Source organism: Macrosteles quadrilineatus, unplaced genomic scaffold (genome assembly GCF_028750875.1).
Source record: "Macrosteles quadrilineatus isolate MER2022 unplaced genomic scaffold, UCM_ALF_1.0 Scaffold_1__1_contigs__length_201487025, whole genome shotgun sequence".
NCBI classification, from domain to species: Eukaryota; Metazoa; Arthropoda; class Insecta; order Hemiptera; family Cicadellidae; genus Macrosteles; species Macrosteles quadrilineatus.
Window position 1 is genome coordinate 69,599,778 of NW_026542594.1, and position 25,232 is coordinate 69,625,009.

General features: G+C 34.7%; 1 protein-coding gene across 1 annotated transcript in view; it reads right to left on the minus strand.

Annotated features, from left to right (window-relative positions):
* Positions 1 to 2,942: 2,942 nt before the first annotated feature.
* LOC128983543 (core histone macro-H2A.1-like) overlaps positions 2,943 to 25,232 on the minus strand; it is a 112,418-nt gene continuing 90,128 nt past the window's right edge. The window contains exon 8 of the mRNA XM_054402850.1: positions 2,943 to 4,487. Within this exon, the coding sequence (XP_054258825.1) occupies positions 4,325 to 4,487 (163 nt within the window). The 3' untranslated portion in view covers positions 2,943 to 4,324. The remainder of the gene's footprint in view (positions 4,488 to 25,232) is intronic.

The window sequence follows — 25,232 nt, forward strand, 5'->3', positions numbered from 1 at the left end:
TCCTGTGCGATAGGAACTTCCGAACTTGGGCTCTTCATTGCTTATCAAAAGAAGATTGGCCGTAGCGTGTAAAACAAACTAGAGCCGAAAGTGCACGGTATTCCCATAAGCAAGTTTCCTCTGAACCTTACTTCTCTATGTAAAATTTAACAAAAATAATTATCAAATCACAAAAAAAAACACCAAATGTGTATAACAAATCATGGAAAACTCCAACAATTAAAAATTAAAACATAACTACTGTATTGAATTAAACTCTTTACATAATCAACAAGTTGTAAAATAAAACAAAAATTTAACTCACTTTATAATCTATAAAAATCAAAAAATGTTTTAATGAGATTGTAATTAACTGTTTCATACCATTGTTGGGTCTAGTCAAGGCCCCACTAGAAAAAACAGGCCATGCTGCAGGATCCATGACGTCACACTAGTGGATAGATTTCATTGATAAATTCATTGTCATCGCCATTCCCATAAGTTTTAGCTAAATAAACAAGCTGGCTGTTTGTAAGATTTTAATGGTAAGAGTTTAGTACAACTATCCACCACTGTGACGTAGTGTTGCGATGACGTGCTTCAGCATGGCCTGTTTTTCTAGTGGGGCCTTGGTCTAGTACATCTAGCATACCTAATTGATCACTTAACTTTTCCAGCATATACCAACGATATAATGTCTATATAAACAGTATTTGTAATAGAACTATCAGAACAAAACAAAAACATAACATATTACAATAACAAATAATTTTCTAAGGAATGTTTTTTTATGAAATACAGTAGTTGTAAGGTTGAAAATTATAAAGCCTTTACAACTACAACCAGTATCAACACCAATGCTCTAAGATATTATGCAATTTATCTCAGGTTAACTGCTAGTATGTTATAATTGACAGGTAAATCTGCTAGACAATGCTGTAATGAGTAATTAACAATGAGTAATTAATATAGAAATCACTGTCTAATATTTGTGGTATTTTTTTACAAAAGGACACAGAACTCTTGAAAATGAATTAAGTATTTATTAATTAGGTAATAATTTTTCTTGTAGCTAGGAAAAGTCAGCAACAATGTTGTTAAATAAATTCAAATATAAAATTAAAATAACTAGACTGAATGTTTTAGTATGATTCAAATAGTAAGATGATTTACTTTAATAGATTAAATAAATATTAAAAAAAAAAAACCACTATATATTACAAACAAATGTATCAATCCTACAATAAAGTAAAACATCCAGTAAATAGTAACAAGCTTGACACTTTTGACAGTTTCAGCAAAGAAAAAGAGCGTAATAAAGAATCGCCAGTGCAATATTCATGATATTTTAGAACTTGCTTTCTGCAATTCAGAACCTTGTCCAACAGCTATCTGCATCAAACCTAAATGTACAAGGTTGCAAATAGTTTACTTGTAACTAATAGTTGTTAACATTATGTTGAATTTATAGGAAAATTAGATTAGAAGTTTAATAGGGATAAAAAAACATTCAAACAAATTATCTTTCTACTTTTAAAATGTTATGACCAACTTATACAGGCATTTAACTTAAAAACCACTAATAGGCACAGCGGTAGAGATCTGAGAAAAGTGTAACATTTCATCAAACTAGCAAATCAACAATTTTGTGCGAAATTGTGCGTTCGGGTGGCACTAGCTTTGTGCGGTATTCCAAAGGGTGACAGGCGGCTCTTTGTTAGCACCAACTACGGACTACAACTGAACTATCTGTGGGCTAATTCCAACTTGCATGATCATGTATCTTTATACAGTAGTCATTAAACAAATTATTCCTAAGCCCCTATGATGATGTGTACACACTAATAATTATTAACTAGTTCTCTTGTAGGCCTATATATTTGTAAAATGTAAAAACATTAACTAGTTCTCCTGTACATGATGATATTTGTAAAATGAAACATTTAAGACTTCAAAATCATAATTTCCGTGCCTGTAATTTTTAACATCAATACATTTATTCCCAACAATACAAAGAGGAATCAACATAAAACCACATTTAATATTGCAACACAGATTACTCTACAGACTCTAAATAAATAAAATGATAAATGTAGACTTGTTTTCACAGTTCCCTCCTTATTGAGGTTTGTTAGAAGCCAAGATAGATTTATCATCTTGTCCTTGAGATTCAACTAGCAGATACATGTAAAATACAATTAGTTATGTTGTGCATATTATGTAGGTTTGTGCGTGATTTGAATCTACTTGTGCGTACTGTTTCCTGACAATGAAAGTGTATACATTGTGCATATTGTTTAATCAGTTTCATCAAATACCAGTACCTCCTATATCCTTTCTCCTACATCACATTATGATGAATTACCAATTACAAACATTACATCACACCTAATGTTCTATAATGATTGAATCTTAAGTTAGAATAACAACTTGTGCGTGGTTTCTTGTTATGTAAAAGCTCTAACATTGTTGACATGCAAATCTTTGATTGCAAAAAACATTCAACACAAAATATACCTAGTTTTGCCTCATTTTTGTATGTCAGCTTTCAGTCTAGATACTAACAGGGTGTCCAGCGACTCATCAAAATAAAATTTAAGCACAATTCCAGAATTTTCAGGTTCAAAAAGTTATATTTCCAGGACAAAACTTGCTTCTAAAAAAATTGGCAAATCTTGTTTTATTTCCTTAGTTAGGATACATTAAAAACCCTTTGGAAAGTGTTGTGATAGTTAGGGCTTGTGATCGCAGCCACATTGTTGATCATACCATTCCATCGCGGCAAAATTTGTGATGGTAACATCCAGTATGTTTTCCTGCAACATTCCTGATGATTTTTCACAATCACAGCAACATCCAACAAGACAGAATTGCAGTAACCTTGCAAGTCTCACACAATCGCAGTAAAATCAGTGATAATTTCTAGCAATCATGTTTAAACGAATGACGAATTCTTGCGCGATCGCGACATCCAGTAGTCATGTCAACACCTTCACCATGTCATGTATCTGTGATCACCCTTGATTGTGATTATTAACTACAAAAAATAAGAAAAATCTGAGTTTTCGGGCGGATTTTTCAGGTAGGCTACTATTCAAAAATTAAAATTTTCAACTTATCTACAAAATGTATGTATTATTCTGAGATTTTTTGCTAATAAAAATTTATTCTCGTTTTCACTTTTCCAGGTTGGCTGGACACCCTGTTAACAACTCGATGTCTAGGTTTATTATTTTTTTATTTATATAGACTCTCATTTGGGTTCTAAATCACACATAAAGAAGAGCAATTAATTCATTAATTCTTATCATAACTCTTTTTTTCTGGGATTGTTTTTCACATTACTTTGGACTAGGCTAGAGGTTGCGGCATTATCACTTGGATAATCCATTGGTGATTGGTGGGATTTGAACCCGAGACCTTGAGGACTGAAGACATTACACCAGCTTGATTTTATCTTTTACTCACTTTGGTGGAAGAAGTTTTGTTATTACTTCATTGATGTATCAAACTTTGAATAAACAATTTGTAATTAACCTGAATTTAGAGTACCGTACCTCAACACATGAGAAAGGGTGTAATAACACTATGAGGTCTAGCATATAAATATGCACCTTTTGTGTAAGCTCCATTTACAGCCTAGACAGTCTGGGCCATATATACAGATATTGCATGTTATCTGTATGGTTTTTTCTTCCTTTTTTGGTAATTTACTTTTAACATTCTAGCGATAATATTGATTGATTTTATCAGATCCTTCCTAGAGCATTGGTAGCTTGATACTTTGACATAATCACATAAATGACTAAGTTCACTGAAACAACATAATCTTAACACGTAATTATCCTATTGGTCATGTGGTACTGGCCTTTAAACAGACCTACAAGTCTAAGATCTCACTTGGAATCTGCCACGACTGGATTATACTTGTTAACCAATTTAAATTCACTATAAAGTTTGAATACAACAATGTATATGGCAATTCACTCAAAGCTTACATTGTTCTACTAATTCTACAAGGACATAGAAGTGTATCAGTAAAAAAATTAAGGTTTTAATTTTAAATCATCAACGCCATTTACCATTTAGGTAAGGCAACTTAGCTAATAATATTTGTGAAGTAGCCTAACTACATTTAGGACAACCTTTTTTAATCATTTTTGAGAGTTCAACCACTAAGTCAAAGTGTTGTTGCCATATTACGGTTTTGAGATATTCAAACACCCTGAATATTTAAAGAACATCTTTGATAGTTGGTTGATAGTTTATTGGTTGATGATCCCAAATGCACAGTTAGTTTACAAATAACAATCCAGTTTTGGCTGAGTACTAAATACAGTCAATTCTATGAATCTAGCTTAGCCAGCTCTGCTGTATATATACCAATACTCTCCATGTCCCAGAGCACAAAATATATCTGTTTGACAGAGGAAGACAGTGTGGAAGAGAAGTAACTTGAGATGGACCTCAGCACTGTGTTAGCAGCTTGTTGTTTGGGAAACCCAGCCCTGGTAAACAAGTTGAAATTATTATTATTCTTTGTTTGAAGGTTACTCATCACCAAATAACACAACTACTAAACAAAGTGGTATATTTCAGATTTTTATCAAAACCCATCTTCGGCCACTGATAACAACATATTAGGAGGTAAATAAATTTATTTTCTTGATTCTTGATAATCCTTGTTTACAAATGAATACATGTTTAAATTATTTTAAAACTAGCAACATAGCCCGTTGTGGTTAAATACAACGGTCTCTAGGAAGGGTGAGGTTCATAACTCCAAGTACTTTTAAATACAACATTTCATAACTCCAAGTGAAATTATGTCCAAGTAAATTAAAACCAAAATATCATGAGACCAAGTTTCATAACTCCAAGCGTTCATAACTCTAAGGTTCATAAGTCCAAGTTAAAATAAAACCAAGTAAATTAAAATACAAAATTTCATAACTCCAAACGTACAGATTTTCAAGGACCACAAGTCCAAGTTTCATAACTCCAAGGGTTCATAACACCAAGTTTCATAACTCCAAGTGACAATGGGTACAGTCCGTGCAGGAAACGATAACGTACGCATACACACGCACCCATTACACACACACACACATGCTGGAAGAGAGTTTCCGATGTTGGCGAGACTATTCGAAGTGGTCCTTTCCCTGTCGCTTTGCACGTTCGTCTAAATTGTAATACAAATTGTGACAGGATGAAATTAACATATTTAAGTTCTGCGTAAACTGATGTTTAATACGATATAAATACAATTTAGTTTGTGCAGATGATTAATTTTTAATAATGGAAAATGTAAAAAGGTTGCTCAATATAAACATGGAAAAATAAGTGAGCGAGGATTTTTTTCATTTTTTGGTCAGATGAAAACTTTCAGCGAGAAAAGTATAGATAATAAGATGTTCTTCAATTTTTGTTCCAAACATTTTTTCGTAAGACTTTTAGTTTGTCCTATAATCGACTTAGATGACCACCACGAGGTATAAATGAATTAGTTTACGCGCACAGTATTTTAGCAATTGCCGTCATCCATCAACAACATTTCGGAAATACAGTATTAGTTCACGTTTTAAAATTGCTAAACTATGAAAAATATTTAGTATTAACTTCTTCAGCTGTATGTACGAAGTTTCGACATTTGTGTACATAATATTCGTGGTGCATAACGCAAATAAGTCGTAGTGCCTATTTTCCCTATATTTTTCATACATTTCCTATTTTTCAGAAAAGATTTACACAGGATTAATCCAGGTTAAGGTTTCATCTTATAGCATTCATTTGTAGATATAAAATTTGATTACAGTTAAAATTACTTGTTCCCCCATAAATCTTTATTCCGTAACAAATATGAGAGTGCAAAGTAAACTGTACGCAAAATCTCTGTAGTGCATAATGGGTTTAATAAAAAAAGCAAAAGATTTTTAATTTTAAAAATCCTATCTAGATTTATGTGATCCAAACAAGCGTATATAATCTATTAATAGGCCTAAACTTTTGGTTTTCGAGACTAAATTATCATCTTGTATATTGCCTTCCGGATTACTTCATGAATGTATACAAGAGGTTAAGTTACCTTGATTCTGTCCAAGTAATCCTTAAGTCGTCATTAGTGCGACCGGTTTCGATGTCTATGGCATCATTGTCAAGCTGGACGTAAAAATCGATCCTAGGAGGTCGTCATGAGTCTTGAAAAACACGTAACACATAACACGTACACAAACAAAAAACGATAAAATGCATGGCCACACAACTAATTTACAACACAGCGGCGGGTACAGGGTGTAGGTCTAGACTGACGCCGTGTCATCCTCTTCCCACCTTCCCCCTCGAGTTATCAGCTGTTGATAATATTTCGTCGATGTTTAAAGCTGTCTCATAAATTATATTTGATTCAAATGAGGATTTATCATTTAGGATGTGTTGGGGGTGTTTTTTGCCGGCCTTGTAAATTTTGTATTCCTCAATAGTATCTAATAATCTTCCTCTTCCTTTATAGGATCGTAGAACTTCTAGATTGGTGTTGATATCTGTATATTCATGGTTGTTATTAATCAAATGTTCAGCAAATGCGGAGTTAGGTTGGTTAACAGATGGTTTCGGGAGATGTTCTTTAAAACGTGTTTTAAATGGGCGTGAAGTCTGACCAATATAAAAGCTTGGACAACTGTCACAATTCAGTTTGTATACACCTGAATTTTCTGTTTGATCGTCACGGTTTGTTTTCTTATCTTTTAATACTGATGAAAGTTTATTCGAAGTTTTAACTCTTTGCTGCACGGAACCATCCCTAGTTCTGTGACCCCATGTTGCACGGAACTATGACAAATGCAAAAATGCTTGTTTTTAATTGTTTTGACCTATCACCTAGCAACGTATAACTTAAATAAATTATGGGAAAACAACTTTATATTGTATAACGAAACCATAAGTTCATTTTCCATTTAGAATAAGTATAATCAGTAATAATCTTACCTCAATAATCATGAAAGTATCAATGATAACAGTAAACACCAACACGATCACATGTGAACGTCTCTGAACACAATAAATAAATAGGTTTCCCTCAAATACCCACATACCCTATCTAGTGGTGATGTGTTGAACTACAGGGGAACAGTTCCGAAATAATAGCGCTGTGTGTCTGGTTGGAAAAAAATAAAACATGTGGTGTTACACAAAGTGTAACACTGTGAAACAATGGACAAACATTTGGTGTTACATTTACTGTAACACTATGCTGCAATGAGAAATGAAACGATAACTTGGTTTTTAGACATCTCTCTGCATAATGTATGGTTGAGATAGCTGCCAAATTCGGTAGAAACGTATTTCGGTCTGTCTAAGGTTGTTTTTATGCGGCTATTTTTGTTCTTATGTTTCAAGATTAGTTTGTCGATGATATTGCTCCTGTAACCGTTAGCTATTGCAATATATTTAATGGTATTGACCTCTTCGTTTTAGTTTTCTTCAGACATCGGGATTGATAGTAATCTATTAACAAAACTGTGATAAGCTGCCAATTTCTGGTTTTGTGGATGATGTGAACTATTATGGATGGTCTGGTGTGTGGTTGTAGGTTTTCTATAGATTTTAAAAACAAGTTTGTTTTTGTCAGAACATCTTGAGATACTAAGGTCTAGAAAATTCAGTGTTTTATTGCTTTCGGTTTCGAGAGTAAACTTTTGTTTTTATGTAAGCTGTTCAAGTAAGTTAGTAGCATTTCCAACTGTCTCATTGTGCCATTAAACAGGACAATAGTGTCGTCTACATAACGATGATAAAATACCATTAGTCATCAAAACCGGTCTTACTAATGACGACTTAAGGATTACTTGGACAGAATCAAGGTAACTTAACCTCTTTTATACCTAAATTATCAGAGAAATATGTTTTGAGTAAATACATCTATACTTAATATAGATTGTTTTATTTGAGTTAAATAGAAGGCTTTTATCATTTAGGAATTATTTAAGTACCTTAATCAGTTATATACTTTAATTGAGCGGAGCGAGCGAAGCTCTTTGGGATCAACTTCAATGCAACAAATAGAGAAACATCACTCAATAACGGCTGAACGCATTTCAGCCAAACTTAACAAAATTACTTAGACTAATAGTGAGATGGTTTTTAAACAAACAAATTTCAATTAGATAATGCTATTGCAATTTAAAACGAACTTAAAATTTCCAATTTTTAACATTAGGCTTATGGGACTAAAGTAGCCATATGACAGTTTTTTGTTTACAAGAAAAATGTAAACAAGAGAATCATAAGGTATTTCTGAACTTTCTAGACTTTTCTTTTAAACGTTTTTAAATCATTCCTGTGATCTTAATAAACAAGAAAATACCGTTAAAACATTTTTTAAGGCACGGAATTCACTACAAATTGCGAAAATAGACGGAACTACTTTCTCAATGCGCGGAGCATATCGCAGTGACTACTTACTCTTGGGCACCTTATTTGTGTTGCCAGCTGATTAGAAACAGTCAATGTTAGAAATAAGGGTTTAATAAGCGATATATCGAACCGCATCGAAATCGATATTTAATCCGATAATACCTCACAGATTATATTATGTTGAATTACATCGACGATACAGTAAGTTATTACACTTATTAATAAAACGCAGATTGAACAGTGAACACTGATCTAATTTAGGCATGTGGGGAAGGTAGGTCGGGGTTTATGAGTATTCGTGACTACATTAAGTGTTTTGAAGTAAGGTTAGATTAGGAAGGTAAAGTGTAGGTTATAAGTAGGTGATCGGGTTGTGTATTTGTGTTGCACCATATTATTTTTTTTATTTTTTGGAATAGTTGGTTAAACGGGGAAACGATTTCAAAAATGCTTGCATATTATGGTCTTAACAAACCATCTACAGTATTCTAGCATTGACTTTATATAAAGTCAATGATTCTAGCAAATTACTACATACAGACCAAAAGAAAAGAACATTTGGATTTGGACCTTTGACCATAGCAAAACTAACATATAATTTATAAAATGTGAAAAGTTGTATATCATTAAATAATATTCTTTAATAGCCAATTAATAATTTTTTGGCAAATCCTCATTTTAATGGCTCGGCTAAAAATGGAATCTGCATTTTGTAAAACAGTAATTTGGCAACAATTCAGTAATTTCAAATGTCGATAACAGTAGCTTATCCTATATAAATACTGTTATTTGATTGCCAGGCCACGGACTATTAATTAATTACCTGGGCTTATAGAAGTACACTTTTAACCACGGTATGGATAATTGTCTAGGGCTGTCCAATGGTTTTATTAAGGCCAGTATTAAAATGCTGTCTCTAAATCGTCCCAATAATGGTAGAAGACCTACATTCCAGTTACATTACAATCATATCCTCCATCAAGAATACTTGGTATTAACAATCATAAACTATTTCCAGCAAAGAAAGCTGAGTTTAACCGATTGCAATGGTTGAAATGAAGACCAATGTTTATGTTGCACAGTTGAATTTAAATGTCAAATTTCCCCTCCTGATGTTATACTTTAATAGTCGCTTTTTTAAATAGTTACTGTATTTTTATATACTTAAATACTTTAACCGATTGTAAGGGTGAAAAATGAAGTCCACTGTTTTTGTTGTAGGCTACAGTTGAATTTGAATGTTAAATTTCCTTTCTCTTTTTTATACTTGAATGCCCTTTTTGGATGTTAATATCAAACTCCAACTACTGTAATATTTTTCTGGTCAAAACTACCATAATGCACTTCTGGAAGAGGTATCTGAATAACAAGATGTAGTTAAAAAAATTTGAATTATTGTAATTTTTATCAATAAAACAAGCATTAGTATATCTATTGACTTTTTTACATTTAGTTACTTATACAAATATCAAATCACGTTTGTTCCGCTCAACTGGCTTTCACCTCTCTGAAAGCAACCCTAGTATAAGAATAGATGTCGTCCAGTGGTCGAAAACTCGACCATAATCCATATAATATATTATGAACTTATCCATTTTCATCCCACGCTGAAAATCAAACATGTGATGATTGTGTACCAGTCTTCAATTTGTTTTGATTTTCTGTATATTTATCGTTGTTATTGCGTCACCAGAATGTTAACCCATAATCAATGTACAATGTCGAGTGTCCAACATTGTTTGTATTAAAAAACTGCATGAAATCATATAAAAAATGAATCTTTATTTAACTTATGACTTGCTTGTAAAACTTTAAAAAATACAATACCTACTGTTTTTGTTTGTGTTTTTACAAATATAAATTCAATCATATGTTAATTTACAAACAGTCTGTTAGGAGATTGAACATGCCGCCCACCTTGAAAGTACCACTTTCAACAAAATACAAAAAATAAACTATTTACAAAAAATGTCTTATTGATTGTCTTTGGCCTTTTCAATTTCAATTGGTAATACACACAGGCGATTTACAGATCTCTTGAATGTTCCTGTAGAGGTTCGCACTGTAGCCACTCTAGTTTTTCCATCAAGTCCAGGATGAACATCTTCAACAATAGCAGTAATCCATTTTAAAGGTGGTAGATTGTCATCTTTGATTATGACTAGTTGACCAGGTTTGATATTATTGGCAGTCGTGAACCACTTTTGCCTTTGTTGTAATTGAGAGAGGTATTCCTTGGACCAACGGCGCCAGAAGTGTTGCATAAGCTGTTGTAATCGTTGCCACTGTGATAGACGATTTTCTGGCTTAAATGTATAATCTGGATCTGGTAAACTTGTAAGTGCTTTCCCAATTAAGAAGTGACCAGGTGTTAGAGGAAGGGGATCTTTAGGATCATATGACAGAGGAGTTATAGGTCTTGAATTCAGGCACGCCTCTATCATTGTAAGCACAGTATACATGTCTTCAAATGTGAGATTGGCGTTTCCCACAACCTTCCTTAAATGCTGCTTTACGGACTTAACTGCGGATTCCCAAAGCCCTCCAAAATGGGGTGAATTTGGAGGCGAGAAATGCCATTTGATGCCTTGAAAAGATGTAGCATTTATGATTTGTTCTTGATGATCATTACTTTTAAGAAGGGAGTAAAGTTCCTTTATTTCGTTATTGGCTCCAACAAAGTTTGTTCCGTTATCGGAATATATGTGGTTACATAAGCCTCTTCGAGATGTAAAGCGCTTGAATGCTGCTAAAAAGCCGTCAGTTGTTAAGTTGGATACTAATTCCAAATGAATAGCCTTTGTGGTAAAGCAAACAAAGACTGCAATGTAGCCCTTAATTAATGAAAACTTTCGAAAGCGGTTTGACCGTAAATATATCGGTCCGCAATAATCAACTCCTGTAATCTCAAAAGGCTGTGATGGATTCGTTCGATGTGCAGGTAAGTTTCCCATTTCAGGTTGTGTGCATTTCGGCTTTGTTTTAAAACATGGTATGCACTTATGGATGATTTTCCTTATAATGTTCTTGGCATTTAGTGGCCAATATTGTTGTCTTATGATGTATAGAAGTGTTTGAGGACCCACATGGAGATTGCGAATATGTTCATTTTCAATTATTAAATGAGTGAAATAGGATTTAGCAGGCAATACAATTTGGTGTTTTTGACTTTGATCTAACTTTGCGTTGGCTAGTCGACCGCCTACTCGAATGATTCCTTCATCATCCTTAAATGGATTAAGTGTTATTAGTTTGCTTTTCTTGTGAATTTGTTTTGAGTTTGACAATGATTGTAGTTCTTGAGGAAAGAAACGTTTCTGTTCATGTTTTATCCAATGCTTAAGACTGTGGTTTAATTCATCGTGTGTTAGAGGTCCTGCAATCTTTGAATCTTGAGTTTTACAATTTTTTATAAATCTCAAACAATATGCTGTGACACGAATCAGTTTCTGTAACTTGGAAAACTTCTTCAGTATATAGTCATTATCTGTTTGTTTTTCATTTGATTGAACTATTGCAGCAGAAACTGTGGACTTTCTTCTTTCTGGAATGTCAGTTGAAGGTGTTATGGAAGTAATTGGCCAGTTGCAAGGTTCTAACGATAACCAATATGGCCCTGAATTCCACAAATCAGATCTTATGATTTCGTCGACTGTTAAACCTCTGCATACGAGATCTGCGGGGTTGTCTTGACTTGACACATGTCTCCAATCTTTATAATCACTTAGATCCTGGATCTTTGCAATACGATTTGCAATGAATGTTTTCCAGCATGCTGCTTCTGCATTTAACCAGGATAAAACAATTGTAGAGTCCGTCCAGTATGTAACCCTTTCAATATGTTTGTTGATAAGAGTGGTTTTGACATTTGACATTAACTCAGTTAGGAGTAGAGCTCCACATAATTCCAATCTTGGAAGTGACTGTGTTTTCAGTGGTGTTACACGAGATTTTGAACAGAGAAGAGTAGTTTTAGCAGTTCCATCGCTTAGTTCGTGTCTCAAGTAAATTGCTGCTCCATATGCCTTTTCAGAAGCATCTGAAAAACCATGAAGTTCAAAAGTTCCCTCTGTTTGGATCATTCTTACACATCTTGATACATTAAAATTTCTGAGCAAAGTTAAATCCTGTTTGAATTGTAGCCATCTCTTGTGTAATTGTTCTGGGAGTACATCGTCCCATTTCATATTTTGTTTCCACAGGTCTTGCATGAGTATTTTAGCATTTATTATAATTGGAGAAATGATTCCTAAAGGATCAAACAGTTTTGCTATGTTTGAGAGCACAGTTCGCTTTGTTACACTTGTAGAAGCTGCCTTATTGTCTGTTGATAACATGTACTTGTACTTTATTTTGTCAGATTCTGCATCCCAAAAAATGCCTAAGGTCTTGATTGTGCTATCATTAGAGTTGGGAAGTTTATGTGCTTTTCTTTCCACCATATCATCTGGAAGCTCTGCTAAAAGTGCGTTACTGTTGCTGTTAAACTTTCGCAAATTGAAGCCACCACACTTTAACATACCGACTAGTTGATCTCTTAATACCCTTGCTTCATTAATGCCGTCTGTTCCTGTCAATACATCATCCACATAAAAGTCTTTCATCACTAAATTGGAAGCTTGTGGATATTGTGATCTTTCATCTTGACCCAATTGTTGAATAGTTTTGATTGCTAAGTAAGGAGCACATGCTGTTCCATACGTAACTGTATTGAGCCTGTAAATGAGGACAGGTTTTGAGTTGTCTTCTCTCCAAAGGATTCTTAGCATGTCTCGTTGACTTGGATGGATCCAGATTTGTCGATACATCTTCTCTATGTCTGCTGTCAGAACGTAAGTGTGAATCCTGAATCTCAATAGGATAGAAAATAAATCATCTTGAAGAGTCGGACCAACCATAAGCGAGTCAATCAGAGATATCCCTGTTGTAGTTTTTGCTGAAGCATCGAAAACTACTCTTAATTTAGTTGTTGAACTGGCTTCCTTAATAACTGGATGGTGGGGTAAATAATACACTGGTTTGTCAGTTTCATTTGCAGTAACCTTTTCCATATGTCCAAGTTCCTCATATTCATGCATGAAGGATTTGTATTGTTTTTGCAGTTCACTGTTATTTTTTAATCGTCTTTCAACTTGATAAAATCGTTTGATTGCTAATTCTTTGGAATCTCCTAGGGAACTTGGATCTTGCGTCAGAGGCATTTTGACAGTGTAGCGCCCATCATCGCCTCTTTGAACTGAATTGTCATACATTTCTTCACATAGTTTATTTTCTGATGTCATTGTCGCCTTTTTTATAGGTTCTTCTTCAATTTTCCAGAATGCTTGAATATTCTTATCAAGGCTTTCCAGTGTAGTTAGATGACAAGACGTTTCAGTTGATGACTTTTGATGGTGTACTTTGCCTCCAACTATCCAGCCGAGCTTTGTGTTCTGAAGTACTGGTGAATTTTGATTCTTTATCCTTCCATCTTCCAAAAGATCAAAGAAAAACTCTTGTCCTAACAAAATATCAACTTTAGATGGTTTGCAGAATGTGGGATCTGCCAAAGTGATATTTCCAGGGATATCCCATTGACTTGTATTAACAGTGTGTGTTGGAAGTAACCCTGTTATTTTAGGAAGAACCAAAAATGTTGCAGTTGCTTTGTAATTAGAATTTCTTGACTGAAATGTTGCTTGTACCTTGTTTGTAGTTTTAGTTGTTCCTTCGTTAATACCTGTTACTAATACATTTGAATTTTCTTTCTTTAGTTTTAACCTTTGACAGAGATTTTCTGTCATGAAGTTAGATTGGCTGCCATTGTCTAAGAATGCCCTGCACGTGTATTTAATTCCACTCGGACTTATAACATCCACCAATGCTGTAGATAATAAAACCTCTCCACCTTGGAAATTAGTACTTAGACTTGTTGTAGTAGTACTGTTATTTAATGCGTCATCACTACTTCCCTGCTTGTTGTTAAATTTAGCAGTTTTCTTTGGTTGTAATGATTTAAGCCTTGAGTCTGATGTGTTGTAATGAAGTGCAGTGTTGTGTTTCTTATTACAATGCTTACATCCTCTAGAATTGCAATGTTCTACGCGATGGCCCGGTTTTAAGCAATTAAAACAGAGTTTTGCTGCTGTCAATTTGCTTAATCGTTCTTCATGAGAAGCCTTAATAAGTTCGCTGCATTGATACACAGGATGGTTTCCATCGCATATGAGACAGATGGATTCTTTGACAGAAACATATGTTTTCGTGTTTGATTTATGAGGATGAGCCAAGTGTTGTCTTGGATGGGCAGGTTTGTTATGGAGTTGAAATGACGTTGAGTTAGTGTGAACAATGCTGTGGTTGACGTTTTCTAACATTTGACATCTTTTTTGTAAAAAGTATGTAAGTTCCTTTAAAGTAGGAAGTTCATTTGGTAGGGTTGAAAGTTCCCACTCCTTATGTGTGGATGTGTCAAGCTTTGTAGTTATGAGATGGACAATGAATGGATCATTTTCATTAATCTTTATCTGTAACCCTTCTAAAGCCCTGATGTGAGTTAGAGTGCTATTTAGTAGGTGCCTTAAGCTTGTTGGGTTGTCCCTTTGTACGAGAGAAAGCTCAAAGAGTGATCTTACATGTTGCTGTACGATAAGCCTAATGTTTTGGAACTGATCTTTAAGTAAGCTTAAAGCTACGTTGTAGTTAGAAGCTAATAGCTCTAAGTTCTTTATTACATTAGCTGCATCACCAGTGAGTGCAGCTTTTAGGTAATGCAACTTTTGGACATCATTTAAACTTTCATTTTTGTCAATTAATGCTGAAAAGGAATCAAAGAAGGGCATCCATTCATCAAACTTCCCAGAAAAGCTTGGTAGATTTATGGTTGGTAGTCGAACTGAAATGGACGAGTCTGAGGACTGTGTACTGTTATTTGAATTAGAATTGTGATTAACAACAACTACGTCATTTTGTGGTGGTGGACACGTGTGTTGTTCAATAAAGTTAGCTATTTCTGCACAAAGCACAAAATATTGCTGTTCAAACTCATCCCTTTCAGCTTCATGATTCAATTCTGAATCTGAATCAATATCTTCAATCTTAGATTGCACATTTTCAAATTCTACCCAACTTCCTTCTACCTTTTGTAGCCTAAGTTGTAATTCCTTTACATGCTGACTTCCTAAACATTTATCAAAAAAAATTTTACATCTTGTAAGTTTAGCCTTAATATTACTTCTAGCTTTCACTAATTGTTGTAACTGATCTTGCTTTGGCATGGCTTGTTAATGTTCAATAAAACTTGAATGAATGTACAACTGAATAAATATTGCAAAGTTTGTAAGTAATTTAAATTTACCTTAAAGTCGTGGTTTTATCGCGGGGTGAAGGACCAAAATGTACAATGTCGAGTGTCCAACATTGTTTGTATTAAAAAACTGCATGAAATCATATAAAAAATGAATCTTTATTTAACTTATGACTTGCTTGTAAAACTTTAAAAAATACAATACCTACTGTTTTTGTTTGTGTTTTTACAAATATAAATTCAATCATATGTTAATTTACAAACAGTCTGTTAGGAGATTGAACAATCAAAATGTTAGTTTTTTGTTTATTTTTAATTCATTTTCGTGCTTATTTTTCAGCATTTTTTAACTTATTAAGGCGTTCTGTTTATCTACAGGAAAATATGTTTCTAACAGTGTGCGTAGATTTTCCTTGCGATGCACACGAGCTGAGAAAAGGGTCTTTAAGAAACACATTTGCCTATTAATATATACAGGGTGTCCGGTCATAAGTGTTAAATAAAATTTTGCATTAAACTACATGGTAATGGTGACAGAATGTCGCAAATTTGAGGTTCCCAACTTCAACAGTTAGAGAATAACAAATAAATTAAGATTTTTCAAAAATTATTGTAGTTGTTATGAAAAAGGTTATTTTACTCTGCTAAAAATGCACTTACTGTCAGTTTCAATGTCATTTTCAGAATCCTCACAAAATTTTAAATAAATATAACACATAATCGTTGGGGTACGTAAAAATATTCTATTTAAAATTCTTCGTTAAACAAATTATTTTTATATCGACGAAAATGTAAATAACATTCAGCAATTTATTTCTCGGTTGTTGAGTTCCGGAGGTGTTATCAAATATGACTAAAAACTTCCTTATTTAAAGGGCTTTACAATGATGTATAACAACATTTACCTACAGTAAAATCCATGGTGAATTTTACGCAATATTGTGAAAAATCACGGTCAAGCCAAAACAGATATTGTAAAAAATAATAAAATTTTACTTACTATTTTATGAGCTGACCACTGATGATGAGGGTATGTATAATTTATGATTGACCAGACTACACTTCCATCAAACTAAAGAGTTTTTTTTTAAGACTTTGTAAAATGTGTAATTAAAAAACACAACACATTAGTAAAAAACATAATACACACTACAATTTAAATATGAAATGATAGTTAACCCATTAAACAAATCAATGACATACTTTGTCCGAAGCACAAACAAATCACAGTTTGGGTGTAAAGTGCCCACCGTTTTCCCGCAAGCAGGCCCTAGCTCTTTTGCGGATTGCGCCAACTGTGACCTCATACGTCAATTTTTCCCTTACTTTCCCAGCAGCCTCAAAGATTCTCTCCCGTAACTCAACTTCAGAGTTCACAACAGTTGAGTAAACTAGACTTTTCATGTAACCCCAAACAAAAAAATCTAACGGGCTCAAGTCTGGAGATCGAGGAGGCCATGTCACACTTCCTCCACGTCCAATCCATGTCGGGTAGTTTTGGGATAGCCACAACCGAACGCTTTCAGTAAAATGTGGTGGAGCACCATCCTGCTGAAATATGATTTCAGCTCTTTGTTGAGGATCAATTTCATCCAACAACTGAGGTAGAGAGTGCTGAAGAAAATCTAGATATAAATCACCGTTCAGATTTCCTTCAAAGATATGAGGACCAATTAACCGATCTCCAATCACACCTGCCCACACGTTGATCCCAAACCTTTTTTGAAAAGAAGCTTCTCTGGAGGCTTTTGGATTTTCATTATTCCAAAGATGCATATTGTGACTATTTATCACACCTTCTCTGGTAAAACGGGATTCGTTAGTCCATAGTATTTTTTTAAGGAAGTGATATTCAACAATATCACGTTGAAGAAGCCAGCGGCAGACCTCCTTTCTGGATTCGAAGTCACGAGGCTCCAATCCTTGGACCTTTGTAAAATGATAGGGATGGAAGTTATTGTCCTTTAACACTTTATGTACTTTCCACCGGGACATACTAGTTTCAAGGGCACACTAGTAGTAGGATTATCCATAACTCTCTGAATTACACCATCTTCAGCTGCAACATCATGCACAGGTCCTACTTCTTTCTTCTTCTTCTCAACCGATCCTGTTTCCAGCAAACGTTGATGCACTCTAGTAAACACCTGAGTACTGGGGGTGGTGCGATCAGAATACCGATTCTGGTACTCTCTCTGAGCAGCCGACGCATTACCGTTACACAAACCATAAATAAAATGCATTTCAACATACTCCCGAATCGAAAAAGACATAGTTGACCGATTACTGTCCAAATGTGACTGATATATCGTTTTAAAATATGACTACTGGTTCGCTTTGTTTTCTTATCGCTTGGATAAAGTATTGTTATCAGTAAAATACCTGAATCTATTGACTAAATCCATTCAACAAAATAGAAATTCCGGGGGATAATTTAAATCTTATATGAAAATTATACGATAACCGTAACTTTATCACAAACACATTTTACTACTATGTTTCTTTTCTTAGCTGGATAGTTATAAACAAAGCGTTGCATGCGAGAAAAAAATACAAATTATTTGTTGCCTGCACTTAAATGTATTATTCTTCACAATAGATTTTCTTTGCCCTACCATGTTTTTTTTTCACAATAATGATCGAATTACATTAGGAAATTTGAAATACGGTAAAAACTATTATACACCATTGTAAAGCCCTTTAAATAAGGAAGTTTTTAGTCATATTTGATAACCTCGCCGGAACTCAACAACCGAGAAATAAATTGCTGAATGTTATTTACATTTTCGTCGATATAAAAATAATTTGTTTAACGAAGAATTTTAAATAGAATATTTTTACGTACCCCAACGATTATGTGTTATATTTATTTAAAATTTTGTGAGGATTCTGAAAATGTCATTGAAATTGACGGTAAGTGCATTTTAAACAGAGTAAAATAACCTTTTTCATAACAACTACAATAATTTTTGAAAAATCTTAATTTATTTGTTATTCTCTAACTGTTGAAGTTGGGAACCTCAAATTTGCGACATTCTGTCACCATTACCATGTAGTTTAATGTAAAATTTTATTTAACACTTATGACCGGACACCCTGTATAGCTAATACTTGTCATACCAATAAGGAGAAGACATAAGCAGACACAAGAAGGATCTTATTTAAGAATCATAATTAAATGTAGGCTAGTCTAATAGCCAGTGAAATATATTTTTGTAAACCTCACAGGAGACATAATAGTAATAATAATCAAAAGTATATAGTAAAATTTGTCGGATCCTGTTCACTGCTGCAAACATTTTATCAGTACTGTTCACCTTCGTACTGTAGTACTGGCTCACCCCTTGCTTTGCTGGATACGTTCCACGCACAGATATGTAGTCTTATGTGGACGGGCAAATGCAATGTTTAACAGAGGCCACACACCTCTTTGTTTCCCTAGTTGGAACACATAATTCTTCATCCGAACTCTATGGTTCTTGAGAGTCACTTAATTGTATACACAACATATGTCAGCAATATCAGTTGTGTGTTTTAGGGAATTTCCCATATAGGGAATAAGCTATTACCGTAGTACTCATGGTAAGACCTAGACGCCGGACCGATTTAATTTTCGTTTTGGTTTTGAGATACATACATACAAACATACATTGGATTATATATATATATAGACTCGCCTTTGGCTCGCTGGGGCCCCAGGCCCCCTTTCTTGGTTGGGGGTAAGTACAAATGAGCCACTGGAGACAGGGCGCAAGACCTACAATTGTGCCAAATATCAGATAATCAGTTAATCTAGAAATGGGTTAACGTGATTTAGACTTATGCACCTGTAAGAATAACATTAGGGGGGAGGATTTAATATTTCGGGGGGGGGGGGGGGGGTTTGTATTTGTAAAATTATATTTTTTCCTAATGGGTGCAATACCTAAAATCATGTAAAATTTCAGATTTCTACCTAATCTTGAAAACACTTTTCGAAAATATTCATTGGTTTCAAAACAAAGACTAGTTAGTAACCGTGAAAGATTTGAAGTCCATTGTCCCGATGAAAGACAGTGGTTCAAGAACTGTGAGGGTGGGGAGGTTATTATTTGTTGAGGAGGGGTGCGTATTAAAAAATTCTAAATTCCTTTAATATAGGAGTTTATTAAATAGAGGGGTTTGAGTCATAGAAGTTAAAAAAAAAATTGTTATGTCTTTTTCAGAAGTCCGCAATTTTTTAGGGGGGGGGTAATAATAAAGAATGGGACTTTTGAAAATTTTCTTGATAATTTAAGGTAACATTGTACTTTATTGTGGTGATATCCGCATACCAAATTCGACCATGAGAATGGCATAGGGGAAATTTGATATTTCGGTCGGGGGAGGGGGGGGTTATCATTGTAAAATGTCACTTTTCGAAAAGGGCACAACACCAACAATATTGCAAAAAAAAACAGTTCTCCAGCTAATGTAGAAGTGGGTAATTGTATAAGGGGGATTTGGAGGGGGGAATTTTCAAATGGTCCTTATTAGCGAATTTCCCAAATAGGGAATAAGCTATTACCGTAGTACTCATGGTAAGACCTGGACCCGGGACCGATTTACTTTTTCGTTTTGAGGTCCCTAGAGGCCAAAAACACCATCCGTTCAAATTCATATATATATGTATTCATATTTATATATATACTAGCTGACCCGGCGAACTTCGTATCGCCTAAGTTATAGGTTTCCCCTAAGACAGACCGATGGAAAGAAAGTACCGTTACGTTTAATTTTCAAGATGATCTCGTTCGCATCGCTCAATCACGTCCTGGTTGAAGTTCGTTCGCTACGCTCACTCACCTTTGGGTTGGAGCTCGTTCGCTACGCTCACTCACCTTTAGGTTGGAGCTCGTTCGCTGCGCTCACTTGCCTTCAGGTTAGCTCGTTCGCTACGCTAACTCGCCTCCAGGTTGAAGTTCGTTCGCTACGCTCACTCACCTTTTGGTTGCAAATTAGCTGTTGACATAAATGTAAAAGAAATAATAGTGCTGCACCCTGTTGATAATCCTTGTAACTTTAATGCTATTGAACATCATAGAACAGAACTAACTTGTTTAATTGAAACAGCTGTTAAGATTCATTAATTCCATTTCTCATAAGGTTAACATGGGAAACTCCAGAGCCACTGGGGCGGAGCCCTTTTAAGAATTTCGAAACGGGAAATAGTTTACGTCCGATTCGCATACCTACAGAATTTACACACCAAATTTCATAACGATCGGTGAAGTCGTTCCGGAGGAGTTTAAAGACAAACACTGTGACACGAGAATTTTATATATTAGATATATTTATATATGTGTCCGTTAGCGCGATAACTCGAGCAAAACTCATCCGATTTTGATGAAATTTGGTACAAACATGTAAGCCCACGTTTATTCGAACGAGTTCGCGAACCAGCATGATCGGACTATGGGAACAGGTGTTTATGGGGGGTTTTATGGGGTAAAAATTGGTTTTTCCCATTTTTAACCCTAAAAACTTAAAATTCAACATTTTATTTCGAAACCATTTTGTAGAGCTTAAAAAAACTAATAATTTAGTATATTGAAGCGTTATTATGCGCCTAATGGTTACGGAGAAAATTCCAAAAAACTGTAAATTTAAAACTCCCATGTTATTCTTATCCTACTATCCTACTAATATTATAAATGAGAAAGTTTGGATGTATGGATGTATGGATGTATGGATGTATGTTTGTGACAAGTGAACGCGAAAAACACTGGTCGGATTGTGCTGAAATTTGGCATGATGATAGCTCACATTCCCGATTAACATATAGGCATATTCTTATTTCAAAAATCCTTTCGGGCTCCACCCCAGTGGCTCTGGAGTTTCCTATGTTAACCTTATGAGAAATGGAATTATTGAATCTAAACAGCTGTTTCAATTAAACAAGTTGGTTCTGTTCTATGATGTTCAATAGCATTAAAGTTACAAGGATTACCAACAGGGTGCAGCACTATTATTTCTTTTATATTTATTACAACAGCTAATTTGCAACCAAAAGGTGAGTGAGCGTAGCGAACGAACTTCAACCTGAAAGCGAGTTAGCGTAGCGAACGAGCTAACCTGAAGGCAAGTGAGCGCAGCGAACGAGCTCCAACCTAAAGGTGAGTGAGCGTAGCGAACGAGCTCCAACCTAAAGGTGAGTGAGCGTAGCGAACAAACTTCAACCAGGACGTGATTGAGCCATGCGAACGAGATAATCTTGAAAATTAAGAAGTTAAACGGGGCAAAGCCCGCGGGTTACAGCTAGTAATATTATAAATGAGAAAGTTTGGATGTATAGATGTATGGATGTATGGATGTATGTTTGTGACAAGTGAACGCGAAAAATACTGGTCGGATTGGGCTGAAATTTGGCATGATGATAGCTCACATTCCCGATTAACATATAGGCATATTCTTATTTCAAAAATCCTTTCGGGCTCCGCCCCAGTGGCTCTGGAGTTTCCCATGTTAACCTTATGAGAAATGGAATTATTGAATCTTAACAGCTGTTTCAACTAAACAAGTTGGTTCTGTTCTATGATGTTCAATAGCATTAAAGTTACAAGGATTACCAACAGGGTGCAGCACTATTATTTCTTTTAGATTTATGACAACAGCTAATTTGCAACCAAAAGGTGAGTGAGCGTAGCGAACGAACTTCAACCTGGAGGCGAGTTAGCGTAGCGAACGAGCTCCAACCTAAAGGTGAGTGAGTGTAGCGAACGAGCTCCAAACTAAAGGTGAGTGAGCGTAGCGAACGAGGTCCAACCTAAAGGTGAGTGAGCGTAGCGAACAAACTTCAACCAGGACGTGATTGAGCCATGCGAACGAGATAATCTTGAAAATTAAGAAGTTAAACGGGGCAAAGCCCGCGGGTTACAGCTAGTGGAGAATAAGTAAACTGTTGTAGTTTGCTTGTTTATGAACATATTTTGATCAAATTTGGAAAATGCATTCATTTCATTCTAAACTATTAACATTTTACAAAAAAAAAACACATTTTACCCTCCCTGTTGCAGCAAACCTAAGTACTCGTTAAATTAATGTTATTTAAATAGGGAATAAATGTGGTATTTTTAAGGAGACATTTTTGTGTAAATCCAATCAAGCAAATGGAAATTCGCTTAGTCTGCAGGTTTGCTGCGGCGGGGGTATTATATTCATACCTTGGTGTTAGCTCTAATACAGGAAACTTTGTATATTTTTAATAACCTTGTGCATATAGAATAGGTAAAGAGTCTATTTTTACTTCGTAAAAGTGGTGAAACCTTTTAAATTTTGACATTAAAAATGCGGCCACTTAAAAAAAACGGCCAGTAAAAGTCGGCCACTTTCAATGTTATTCTCCATAAGAATAACATGGGGCTCGTAAAAGTGTTAAAAACCTTCAAATTTTTACATTAAACCTAAGTTTTGGGGGGTCAAGGAGTAAAGTTACGAAAAAACATGTAAAGGGTGAAATGTAAAGTAAACTAAGGAGAGTAAGAAACATTAATAATATTTGTAAAAAAAACTATTTATGTAGGCTATGAAAAAATAGCAAAAACCGTTGAAAATTCGAAGGAAATTTACCAAATTTTGAAAGTAGGGCGTTTTTTTTAAGGTGAAGGAGTTATCTCTATTTCTTCTACTATGGAGCGTTCTATGGATTTTAATGTTTCAATAATTTGCAAACGGGTTCTTTCAATGTTTTAATTTTTAAAGATTTAATTTTTGTAGGACGCATTTCTTTGAATTGTAGCTTAAATATTAACAGCAATTAAATTATACAGCTGATCAAAATTTAAACAATTATTATGTTCTTCATAAGGATAACATGGGAACTTTCATAGCCACTGGGGCAGAGCCCAAGCGACTTTTTTTTTAAATGTAAGGCCAGTTTGCAAATCTACGCGACACCCCCTTTCAATGAAACGTCAATGGATAAAATCGGTTAAGAAATGGTAGAGAAGTTTAACTGATAAACTTCGTGTTGACGTATCTTCTATATTTATAATACCCCCGCCGCAGCAAACCTGCCGACTAAGCGATTTTCCATTTGTCTGATTTGATTTTCAATTAAATACAGGGTGGTCATAAATTATTGTACACATTTTAAGATAAAATAAATAAATAACCAAGCAACCTAGAAACATGGGAATTCATTAAATAGCAAATTTAACACGTTGACTGCGCGCGCCGACTTTACGGGTGCTCCCCAGTGGCGGGCGAAGCCCCGGCGCGCAACCGAATCAGCGAACGCAATTGGCATTCAAATATTTCAGTCTGACGAATCACAAAAGAGCAGTGGTGACTGTGCTGCGTTACCCCGAGAGTGGATGTAGTTCACTGAAACACCCAAAGGTAGCAGCACTGCATGGATCCGTATCCAGTGTCTTTGTAATGTGGGTTGAAGAGAAAAAATCCCCGAAACCGGGACAAAAGCATTGCCAGACAGGATTTTACGGGAAATTTTAGTACCAACCTACACCAAAGTAAAGCTCGCATTCTAAGCTGGCAGGCTGGCAACGATTATAACGTCTCCGTCTGAGGCTAAGCTCACACTGACTCAATATATTCCTGTTGGTCTGGTGCCGACTTTAGTCGGCGCGCGCCACCTGGGAGCGCTGGCGACGCCGACTAAAGTCGGCACGCGCAGTCAACGTGTTAAAACAGTTGTATACAGTAACTGAAAAACAATTATAAAAATGTCAGCAATTATGAAAAGTAATTACAAAAAGACTTTAAAAATCACCTAAACTGTTATTGTAAGTTATGTTCTTCTGAGGGTATGACCCTTAAGACTATATTTTGGACACTTTCCAGTCGTTCGAATTGTCTATACCACCATTTTATAGAATTTCTACACAGAGAATTACGGTTATGCTCTAAACGAAGCCTTCTTTGAACAGTTATTACAGATTTGCTTTCATAAAACCAAAGACGTTGCTTTTTATTGCACACTAGTAATGTTGTTACCTAATTCTGTTCAAGGTTTGATTCACCAAATGTCATACACAGCTGGTGTAGAAAGGTCCATTGTTGGTTTTGCTATACTAACTATGCCATGCTATCCATGCTGACTAGGCCACAACACAAGTCATAACAAAAAAAACTTAAATTCACTGTTTGAGTGATTTTTGCACATTTTTTATAACCACTTTTTACAATTACTGACATTTATATAATTATTGTTTTGCAGTTGCTGTACAAAACAGTTTTAAATTTGCTATTCAATGAAACAATTCCCATGTTTCTAAGTTGCTTGGTTATTTGTTTATATAATCTTAAAAGTGTGTAATTTATGACCATACTGTATATTTAAATTACATTAGGTTTAACGGGTATCTAGGTTTGCTGCTACAAGAAAACTAATAAAGTGTTCTTTTTTTACTAAAATATTAATAGATTAGTATAAAATAAATAAATTTGCCAAGTTTGATCAAAACATATCCATAAACAAGCAAACTACAACATTTTACAATATTCTCCATAAGAATAACATGGGAATTTTTAATTAACAATTTTTTGAATTTTCTCCGTAACCAATAAACGTACAAAA